Genomic DNA, 12,180 nt, shown 5'->3' on the forward strand with positions numbered 1-12,180 from the left:
ATTCATGCACAGCCTCCAAAGAGGTCACTGCAAGAACCCATAGGACACTGAATAAGTACACATTCCTTCAACAGACTTACACATGGTATAGGTTAGCCCATGGAACATATAGACAAATCTTGTCTGATATTTTAGGTATCTTTTTGAGGAGAGTGGAACACATAGGACACTTTCTGTTTCACATTCTGATGGGGACGCGGCCCAGTTTGAACAAGAAAAGGCGTGGGATTCACAAGTTTATTAAAATCTCCCATTTTAAGGGAAACTCCATCACAATAAAATAAAATATTCCACAAACCTAAAAGATTTCCCACTGATTTCTTCTAGGGTTTAGATGGTTCTCTGCTTGGTAGTAGATAAGTTCCTAACTTGAATGCCATCAATACTTCACAAATGGACAAAATGAGCATAAACTTGGAAAATTTGAGAGAGGAGTATACAAACTACCAGACATGGTTGAGGATGGAGGGTTACCTGCAAATCAAAGTCTCATATTTTAGGGAGCATCTTGGTACTCAGTGAAGGAATTTTTGGAAATATCTGCTTCACAGTGAGGTTGGAAGGTTTTTGTGATGCTTGGCAAGATCCTTTTGGGCTGACATTACTTCCTAAGACCAAGTCAAAGCATTTTGGGTGTTGTATTTACTGTTCCAGAACATGGGGCTTCACTTCAGTAAATTATTGCTACAATTCCTTAGAGAGAATCATGGTGTTCTGGAGAAGAGGAATTTGCTTCTAAAATGCCACCTCTCTAGACAGTTGGACAATGAGGAGTTCTAATTTGTCATGCACATTTGATCCTTGAAGACATTACTTAATACATAAACAAGTCTTTCACCATCCAAGTGCATTGGGAGAGATTAATATTGTTGGGTTGGTAAAATATGTGACCATACTCTCGTAAATTTGGCAATTGGCAAGATTGCTAATTAGCTTGACAATCGTTTTGTTTGTTTTTGCATCTGAAATGATCTATCATAAATTTAAAACTCAAATAAGTTAAATTGAAATAAATAATAGGTGAACAAATGGAGTATCACTGAATATGGCCAGAAATGGAGTGACATGGAACCCTCAGCTTCTTAGTGGCCATCTTTGCGAACAGGTGAGGATGAAAGCAATCTTCATAAATGATGTGCAGCTGCAAAGGAAGAAGTCTGTTCTCCAATTCCAAAGAATTCTCAGAAAATTTAACTTCAAATATAAGATCATGGCCTGGATGTTAACTGTCTGAAAGCCAGTTCTCCCTAGCACAGAAGTTCATGATATGAAAGGCTGGCCTTAGCTGTGACATGATTTTATAGATAAATCAAGAGAAACCATCAAGCGTTGCTATAGGCAGTTATGTCCCCTACTTAATTCTATAGTTATTGCACCCACAGTCAGGGAGACATGGAACTTAAGGTAGAATACAACAAATGTCATTCAATAAACTGAAATGTTATTTAAATGGTGTCTATTTTAAAATCTGTATGGTTTACAGAGCAGAACTCTTGCTTCACTTAGATAATAAATTTTCTAAGAGTTCTAGTCATGTTTTCCCATTTAAGGCTATTAATATTATTAATGCAATTAAATTACACAACCCAAGTTGGTGGAGAATACCAACTTTCTTCAGGAAAAGGAGCTTGTTAGCAGATTGTATAAGTGTTGGGCTTTTGTTTTATTCTACCTGGAATTAAATTGCTTCTTAGGTCCCTACTTGGCATGGAAAAGGACTTTTCTAGTAACTTTCTCCAACATGAATGACCTTACCAGGCCGGGGCACAGACTTAGACACTAACTCAATGGAAACATTTGGCTTAGTATTTTTTTTTTTAATATAAAGAATCCAGCAGCAATTACACATGGCAAGTACGGCCCTTACAGACAGCCACACTTGCTGTAGGAGCTTACTTTCTAGTTAACAAGACAATGATAACTGCAAGACACTACAAAACAATGCTGCAGGGATTATGATAACTACCGTCATAATGGTCATGGCCTGGGCTAATGCCCCAAATTTATTTCAAGGAACATACTATAGTCTATAGAGTTGGCAAGTTTTTCTCATGCTGGAATGATAAATGGCTTTGGCCTGTTTTACTCTCCAAGTTTCCAGTGTCTTTTCTTTCTCCTGTGTTAATTGCTATATGCCACAGTTGCGTATTTTAACCATCTAAAATAAGAACGTGTAACAGTGGAATGTTAACTCATTCTCTTTCTCACACATACACCGTGTACCCTTACATATGTATGCAAGGACAATATGCTTAAAGTGCTCATTTGCAGGTGGGTGAGGTATCCAAAAGCAGCCATGCTGCCCTTCCAAAAACACAGAAATGTTAAAGGCAATGATAAGCCATCTCAACCATTTTTAGGTTTTGGACATTCCTCTAGATGCTGATTAGCTCAAATATGTTTTGATTTCTTTTTTTGTGAAGTCATCCCAAAGTTAGAATCTCAACGACCATCAACATGACATGTAGAATTTAATGGATTCAAATTTCTGTTTATTTTGTTATCACACAGTTGAAAATAATCTTGCTGTCTAGATGGTTGAATTGATTTTAAGTGGCCATTTATGTTTTGCATCACCTCTAATGAGCTTATATATTAGGCTAAAGCTGATTTGATTTTCTAGAGAAAGGCCAGCCTACCTGCAAATGGACACCTTCCTTCACCTAAACGCCAATATACACTAAAGACAAATATAAGTATCTGTATCCTTATATGTACACAAAAGATGGATCGGGTGGTCCTTTGGTTTAGACAGGATTAAATATGTACTTCCCATGTGCATAGGTTTCCTTTGGCTGACCTGTTCAAAAGACAAACATGAAAAGTGACACAGCAATTTCGACAGACACTTTCTATGTCTTTCCATCTATCTGGAGACCACCTACTATCTTCTTCATTTCTTCTAAGTATTTCTTTTGAATCTTTAGGTCTTCCAGCCTTCTGCCTTAACACACGATCCAGCCGTTCCTTGGCAAAGCTCTAAGATCAATGTCTGGAACTTTATCTCTCAGGGAGAACAAGGTTGCAAAGAACTTTCCCTCCTTTTATCCCCCCCCCCCCCCACAGGAAGAAGGACCCTTGGATGTGACATGAATAATGCACTCTTGATCTGACTTGCCTTGTTACCACCGGCCAGCCCAAGCAGCTGAGGTCTGAGATTCACTTGCCCTGCATCGTTGTGCAACTCTGGAAATGAAAGGGCCTCCAACCCTCAAACTGTGGTGACGTGATCAGGGTTCTCTTGAATTTCTATGCATTCAATTTCCTCTCTCTCCTTTCGCTTGGCACGTTTCTTTTTCTTGTGGTGCTTTTTGGAAGGAGGGAAAAAGGTTAGGAACACAGGTAAGATAACAAAGCAATGCAGAAGTGTGCAACCCCCGCTCAGCAGCAAGCATTTGAACAGTGTGAAGGTCAGGTTTGAAGGCACAAATAGGAGGGGGACCAACCCAATAAGAAAAGAAGTCATGTTTTGCAAAATGGCTGTCCCATGCTCTTGCAGGGAGCGTTTTATACATTGGGTCCTGGTGTGCTCAGTTGCTAATACAAACGTGTAAAGCAGTGGTGCACAGTGGTCAATGGCAAAATTTAAAGTGTAGATAAGGCACAAGATAGAAATGCAATCCAGGTCGACATTCCACAAGGTCATTAAGCCCAGAACACCCAGCTCAATTGAGGTGACGCTAAGAATGAGCCAGAAGTTTCCCAGAGGGTGGATCACTAGGATGAAAGTCAGGATTAACACCAGGAGTACCCCAAAGCCTGCGATCAAGGCAGGTACAGTGACTGACAAACTGTAATGGTCTGTGAAAACAAAGGAAGGGTTAAACACGATGAACCGGATGCTTTTTGAGAGAGACAGGGGCCTCAACTTATCCAGAACTTCTATGACTTCCTTCTGCTTGTCCCTGCTAGTCCTGGCCACCAGATACAAGCGAGAAGCAATGATGTTGTTTTCATCCCCAGCCTTAGAGAAGATGATATCGTTCCGAAAATGTTGGAATTCTGGCTTTTTTAAAAACGAGCTTTGTAGGATACTGATGAAGTCAGTCTTGTTATTGGCACTGATGTTGCTGACTTTCAGAAACTGATAGTATTGTTCCACCCAGGATACCGCAGTGAACCCACTACACAGCCTCTGCAGATCCTCCTGGACACTGCTGTTCCAGTACTCAAGGGGTTCATAGACATAGAATCCTATCACGGGACTATAGTTGCTGAAATACTTTTGCTGAACCATGGCATAGGAAACACTTGGGGAGTTGCTGGCTAGTAGATTGATGATGCTAGCTCCATCACTAATCTGCAAGCACCCCATGAAGGAGAAGGAGGCATAAATGAGATACAGGATGACCACAAATGGCTTCACATAGATATTGGTAATCCATTCGTTGTAATGTTCTCGGAGGAAGTGCTGAATGAAATGGTGCTGGTAGGGGTTTGTCTCATGATGGGATGTCTGTTGGTGCCCATCACTCATTACTGTCTGGAACCACACAGGTTTGCGGTCCAGGTATTCTGCAGAAGGGATCTTACAGCAAAAGATGCTGTGGTATCGATTTTGTTCTAGTTGTCCAGCAAAGACCAGGCAAGAGCCAAAGAAAGAGAAAATGTAGAAGTAGTTCAATAGAATAGAGACACACATATTCTGACAGAAGATCTTCACTGCCTCTATGTTTGTGAAGGGGCTGGCACCCATACCAAACGTGATGAAGTACAGGGAGCTGGTCATGGTGTAGGTGACCATCACATCAGAATAGGCATCTGCTACCCTGTCCTTGAAGGGTAAGTTCTCTTTGGTTCTCCGCCATCCAGATAGAAGCTCAAATACTCCTTTTGTTCCATGACCTAATGTTAAGAGAAAGAAACAGAATAGTTGCTTTTATTTCCACCCGTGGTTCAAGTGGATTTCTATGTAAATTATTGATACTAAATGTATACTCTATTCTTCAAAGTAGTGGTTTTTGTTTTTTGTTTTTCTTACTAGCAACTTAGAGGATATATTCATCCCTGTTTACACTTGAATAAAGACTGAGTTTATTGCTATTCTGAACAAAATATATTCATTATCTATTCTATTTGCCTGAAGAGTTGCAGATGTAATGCTGTATCCACACGATATTTTCTTCCTGTATGCTCAGTCATCCTAAGTTGTCAAGAGCAAAAGCTGTCACCTGAATCTCTAATATCAATGTGTGTGCTTGGCTAACTCATCCACAGTCCTTTGAAATGGATTATTGTGCTAATGTATTGAATTCCAGATGACATCAAACACTATCTACTTTTAAAAAAATAGTGGTGATAATATGCTCATTACCAATTTATATAGGTTTTCTTTCTGTTATTTTTCTCTTTCTTATGGATGCTTGTGTTTACATATGTATGCTGATGCATGTGCATACGTGTGCTGGTGAGGGCTTAAAGTTGAGTTCAGGAATGCTTTTGATAGTTCTCTATCCTTATTCTTTTGAGGTGGAATCTCTCAGTCATACCCAGAGCTCCCCAATGAGTCCTATCTCACTGGCCAGCTAGTCTTAAAGATCTCACGTCTCCTTCTCCCAATGCTAGACCATAGGTGGGTCTTCATGTTCACCTAGCATTTAAGTAGGTTCTGAGGACCTGCACCAAACTCTGGTTCTCTTGCTTGAACATTGGGTACTTCTACCACTGAGTCATCTTCCCAGACCCCTCCTATGAATTTAAATGCAAATTAAATAAAAAGTTCATTATGTGTTTGTGGTGAATGAAGGCACTGGAGTTACAGGTGGTTGGGAGGCATATCATGTGGGTCCTGAGAATCAAGCCCAGGTCTTCTGCAAGAGTATGATGTGCTCTTAACTGCAGAGCCATCACTTCAGCTCCAGGACTTTTATTAGTTAATATTGGATGCAACTGAAAAAAGTTTCCTAGGTCACATAAAAGACACCCAGGCCTAGAGATCAGCACAAATGCTTCTTCTGAGACATTTAGAAGCTTCTATTTCCTTGATGACTGAACAAACACCCTTTTTTCATGACCGTGGATGAAAATTACTTCTTTCTAACCAATTTCTGGGCACCCTCTGATATATATCGCATATAAAATGAATGGGTAAAAGATTTAGTCAACAAATATTACTTGAAAATCTGGTATCTGCTCTTGGCTGTGCCTGGTTACTTTCAAGAAATTGAGGGGTTTTAAGAAAAATTACTTTCTTATTAGCAGAAGAAGAAAGCAGCTGTAAAAGCAAAGATATTAAACTGCAATTGGAATTTTCCCCCTTTCCTCCATATTCTAGAATCTGGCCTGTCAATCATCACCCACAATATTTGCAGTGGTAACTTTCTGCCTGGGTTGAAATCTTCATAGATTACCCTTCCTGTTGTAGGCATAGCAATTCCAAACATGAACCAGTCCTGTGAGCTGTGCCTGGGTTGTTCTCCAAGAAGTGCATTAGACAATGATGACATTGAAAAACACAGAATGACCTAGTTCACAAAAGTCTGAATTAAGACCCTTGTATTTTACCTAGATACTGGAGTTAATTAAGAGCTTCATTCATGATTCAGTTAGCACTGTTTAGCAGAAGACACTGCAATTGCTACAATCTTAGTACAAGTGCTCTGGGCTTGTATTGGTGTTAGATTGTGTGACTTGATTTCCCGTATTCATTTCCTTCCTTCCTTTTATTTCAGACTTATTTTCTAGAGTGTTTTTCAACTATGGTGTTCATATGACACCATGCTAGACAATTCAGTGGAACTGGAAATCATCTAAGGAGACAATTGCAAATTCAAAAGGTGTTTTATCCTAAACCGCATCATGGAGTCACCTGGAAGAGCCACAGGCTTCCTCTGGAGGCCTCATGTGAATTTGTTAGATGTGGTTGACCTCCTCCCAGAACAGGGATGCATTGGAGGACAGTGAGCATTTATAACCTTTTTAATGGATATCCAATGAGTCATGCTTCATAAATTTATTTGATGATAGTATGTATAAATTTAAGAATATATGAGGTTAATCTTTGTTTCAAAGCATATCAGCTCTCTTTGGGGAGCTGTTAGTCATTAATTATAAATAACTACTAAAGGGAATTAAGCAGTAGAGTTCTTACCTCCATCATAAAGCCTTTGGTGTCATTTCTGAGTATCCTGTCAGGAAAGATGTTAGCCTATCAAGTAGAAAGTGTTATGAAACTGCAGATGGGGAAAAGGCAGGATTAAAAATATTTTTGGAGGCATATTCCTTTTTTACTTCTCTGGTATAATAATAAGGTGAACACTGGTGTTGAAAAATGCTGATGAAACAAACAACAATGATTGTTCATTTGTTTCTTCTGCAAGACTCATTGACTAAGAGGAATTCTTTCTCTCTTTGACAGCAAAATCTGTTATGATAGTGGTTAGAGTCATTGAAATAAGACTTTAATTATATATAGCACCTTTCTTTGGAAACGAGGACATTAGTTTTCTTTGTAGTCACTAGGGATGGAAAAGCCACACAGTGCTGAGACTAAATTTGGCTTGCCTTTGCTAATGGTCATTTTAGTGGAGCTTTAGATAGCCTATGTAGGGCAGATTTTTGCTTTATGTAGTACAAAAGTCTCTATGTGTGGGGCAGTGATGATCGTTCTGTTAAGTTTACATATTCATTGAGAATAATATTTTGATCTCTGGACACAGCACGTTTATCTTATTAGTAGGTATGGTGTAGCTTTTTTATAAGGTTGTCCCATGATACTCACTCTTCTAATTGTCACACCACTAGGTCACTTCTTAGCAGTTCAAACTCACTGGCTACACCAGCAATGGCTGTTTGTTTATGGTTTCACAAATATGGCTATGACCAGTCTTTCCGTCTCAGTTTTGATCATCCAGTTTTCTGTGTCTCTCATTGCTTCTTGTGCTCATTAGTCTGCTTAAGGTCAGCTCAATCCTCTTTGACACAACTGACATTGTTATGTTTCCTAAAATCTTACTTGAATAATTATTCACTTATTTAAGTCCTCAGCCACAAGCCAATTTGCTATGGAACAAAAATAATTCTCAGGATAAATTCTATTCCAGTTAGGGTGCATATTCAAAGTTAGGAAGTAAATTGTATGTCAATTTTTTTTTCTGAAAAACATTTTTACGCAGAATATATGAGACCATTAAAGACATCTATGACATATCCATTAACACCTTTTGTTTTTGAGACAGGGTCTCATGTAGCAAAAGCTGGCCAGGATTTTCTACATAACCAAGGATGACTGTGAACTCCAAGCCTCTTTTTTCCCATATCTCTAGTGCTGTAACTCACCACATGAACCACTAAGCAGTGCTGAAGATTATACCAGGCTCTTTGTGCACGTTAGGCAGGCATTCTACCCACCGACTCCACATCTGCAGCCCATTTACCTCTGAATTCTTGACTATCGATAAACCCTCGAACATATTTTTTATCACAAATTAATTATCATAAATTATTTACATATACACACAATTTTATCCATATTGATTCTACCCAGAAGAGCTGCATACTGTTTAATGTTATATAAACCCAAATACATCCATGTAGAGCTTTTAAATAAGCCAACATATAAGATGCAAAGGCAAAGAAGGAAATCTTTCTCTACATGTAAGTCACTTCAGGCCATTTTGACTCATATGATTCTGAAAGAAACAGATCTTATCTTCTAATATACCTGTATATTATTGCAACAATGTATATTCATGCAACAAAAATGTCATTGTGACAAAACTATTATTATTTCTGAATAAATAAAGATGCAGGGTCATATTCAAGATAAGAATTGGCCAAAGTGATTTGGGGGTAGGTACCATTTATACCATAAATCCTTGCAAAAATAAAGTAAGTGGAAACAGCCTGAATAAACTGAGTCCTTGAATATGTATCTTAAATATATACAGTATATATCATCATAAAGGCACATGTGTGCATACATATGTATGTATTACCTTTATGACAATTCAAGAACTCATTCGATTTTTATGTTTAAAAATAAACACTAAAGGTGGTGGTGATGCATGCCTATAATCCCAGTACCCAGGAGGAAGAGACAGGTGGGTCTTTGTGAGTTCGAGGCTAGTGTAGTCTATGGAGTGAGTTCCAGGACAGGCTCCAAAGCTGCAGAGCAATCCTGCCTCAAACAACAACAACAACACCCCCCCCCAAAAGCAATTAAATTGTTTAAGTCTACAGACAGATATGCACTGATGGAAAATACCTGTGCAAGCCCAAGCCCCACCAAATTCCAGAATGGTGAGGGGAGCTGGGCATGCATTTCCGTGCCGAGCTGGGAAATGATTGACAATTGCTGGGTGCTAGGAGAGTAAGGATTACTTTTCCCTAACAGTCTAACCCTGGTGAGATGAATGTGCTCCAAAGAAGGACCACATGGTAGCACACACTGATCATGATGAGGGAGGAAACAGGGCACAGATTTGCCTGGTAAGAAAAGGAGGTGTGAATATGGAAGTAGTTGTGGGAGTGAGAGTGAGTATGTCCAAAACACATCCTATTGAATTCTCAAGGAAATAGTAAATAATATAAGTATTACATGGAGAAATGAATACTTGGTGAATCTTTACTTGTTTAATGGCAGGATTTACCAATCAGAAAACTATTAACACCTTTGTCTGTGAAATTCTTTACTTTTGGGACTGTCATGCACACTGTAGCAAATGAAATCCAGCTTTATTCCTATCCTTTACTCATTCGATCTCAACAGTACACCCACAGTCATGCTAATAAAATATTTCTCCAGACATTGATATATACTCTCTAGGAACAAAACTGCCCTTAATTGAGAATTATTGGTTTAATTGAAATAAAAGTAAATTACTTACACACATACTTGCTTAATTAATCACCCTTTCCAGATCACAAAACAGGATGCATTTCCAGTGAAAAATTGTAGAATTTATACAGTAATTGTTTATAATGTATTTTATATCTTACAACACAGAAAAGTTCTCTTAACAATTTTGAGCAATTATTTTATTATCATATTTATTTTAACTATTTTTACATAAATATGTCTGTAATGTATCCACCCATTCACAGAGAACAGGGGTCTTACAAAAGTTAAATGAGAATTTGAGATTATTCACTCTTGCTCACCTATTGATCTGTCTAGCAAGTTTGTTAACCATGGACAGCTTGTTTTTTCTATTTGTTTGTTTTTTCTTTTATTTTCTTGCTTTAAAAAAAACCTGTTGTGTTTTGTTTATTGGTTTCACTTAGTGTCTATGCTTGTGCCGCATTTCTTAATCATCTGAATACTTAAAAGAAGTTACAACATCCTCTTGTGTTTATGCAATCCTGGTTTGTTTCTTAATGTTCTACTTACTCTGAGAGTCTTCAGATTTTAAATGTTACCCAAGACCAAGGCACTATCATCTCAAATGAAGATATATCAATAAAATATGTGACTTGCTTTATTACATGATGGTGTGAACTTAGAATATTTTTTTCTGCTATTCCAGCCCAGAGTAGTAGTTTGTCTTAGTTTCCTAATAAAATTGTCATCCTTATCTAAGGCCAAACTTAATTAGGAACAACTTCAGTGAAGGTCCTGACTAATTAGAAAATACGGTAGTGCAATGAGAGAGAGAGAGACAGACAGACAGACCGAGACAGACCAAGACAGACAGACAGACAGACAGACAGACAGACACATACACACACACACACACACACACACACACACACACACACACACACACACACACACACACAGAGTTGTCAACTTGATATAATCTTTGCCTGGTAAGAAACTCTCAAGGAGGAATCATCTAGTTCATGTTGGCCTGTGGAGGATTGTCTACTTAAGCTAATTGATCTAGGAGGACCCACCCACTGTGGGTGGCGGTATTCCCTGGGCTTGGGATCCTGGGCTTTGTGAGAAGAGAAAGAGAGGTAAGCACAAGCAAATGCAGTTACTCTCTCCACTTTTGACTGTGGCTGTAATATGACTGACATCTTCAGGCTCTTGCCTTGAGTTCCCCACAATGATGACCTATGACTTGGAATTGTAGACCAATAATATTTCTTGTTCTTAAAGTTACTTTTGTCAGGGTGTTTATTATAGCAACAGGAAACAAAAACTAAGGCAGTATATGTGCATGTGTGCATAAAATTGTGATTATTTTTCTCTCACCAGAGATCAGTTTGTTCAGTAGCAAATTATTAATAAGCTAGTGTCAAAAATACATTTTATTTAATACTGGCCAACTTTGATCATGATTTTCTTGAATTATGTTAGTACACATTTGAAAAGCATATGGGATAATATAATAAGTAACACACTTGGGCCATCATCCAATGATTGACATCTCCTTTGGCAACATTTCATGGAAGAAGAAATGGGGGCTCTTTGAGTGGAGAGGAAGAGGAGCTGGCAGAATAATTTGAGGAGAGAGATGAATGGAAACAACAGATTTGTGCTTACATATGTATGTACCGAATATCCTGAAAGTCTTAAGGGATACTGTGGACACTTCTTTCTAAGTCAAAACAAAGCAGCTCACAGTAATAAAAACGTACTTGTCTGCCAGCATAGATGACTGATCACAAGTTAATACACTCCTCTATTTGCAATGGAACACATGAAAAGTTGGTCATTTGGGTCCTGTTTTTGATTATATTAGTGAAAGAGTGCTAAAGCAAATATTTCAGTTTTTAAAAAATAGCCAATTCCACATAGAGGGATACTCCCTCAGCCTAGACACATGGGGGGGAGGGGGGAGGGGAGGATGGAAGGATACGGGAACTGGAATTGATATGTAAAATGAGATAGTTTCTAATTAAAATATATATATGTATATGTATATATACATATACATACACACACACACACACACACACACACACACACACATATATATATATATATACTGTTATTATAAATGTGAATATTCTCCCAAGGCTCACATGGTTGAGCACTTCATCTCTAGCTTGCAGTAGTGTTTTAGAAGGGCATAGAACCATTAGGATATGCAGCCTGGTTGGAGAAAGTGAGTCACTGGAGAGAGGTCTTTATGTTTGGCAGCCTGGTCCTATTTCCTGTCTGGCTTTTGCTTCCTGAATACAGATGTGATGTGACTAGATGCCTCATGGTTCTATGACCTTTACCTATTCTTCCATAATGGGTTGTAGCTCATCGTAAACTGTAAGACTCGATGAATCTTTCCTTAGTTA

The 12,180-nt window shown here is 38.4% G+C and overlaps 1 protein-coding gene across 5 annotated transcripts in view; it reads right to left on the reverse strand.

Annotated features, from left to right (window-relative positions):
* Window positions 1-3,050: 3,050 nt before the first annotated feature.
* Window positions 3,051-12,180, reverse strand: part of Ptchd4 (patched domain containing 4) — a 154,021-nt gene continuing 144,891 nt past the window's right edge. For all 5 annotated transcript variants that reach the window (XM_051204340.1, XM_051204342.1, XM_051204341.1 and 2 more), the window contains one exon: window positions 3,051-4,845. In XM_051204340.1, coding sequence (XP_051060297.1) covers window positions 3,212-4,845 — 1,634 coding nt within the window. In that variant the 3' untranslated portion in view covers window positions 3,051-3,211. The remainder of the gene's footprint in view (window positions 4,846-12,180) is intronic.

Source organism: Phodopus roborovskii, unplaced genomic scaffold (genome assembly GCF_943737965.1).
Source record: "Phodopus roborovskii unplaced genomic scaffold, PHOROB, whole genome shotgun sequence".
NCBI classification, from domain to species: domain Eukaryota; kingdom Metazoa; phylum Chordata; class Mammalia; order Rodentia; family Cricetidae; genus Phodopus; species Phodopus roborovskii.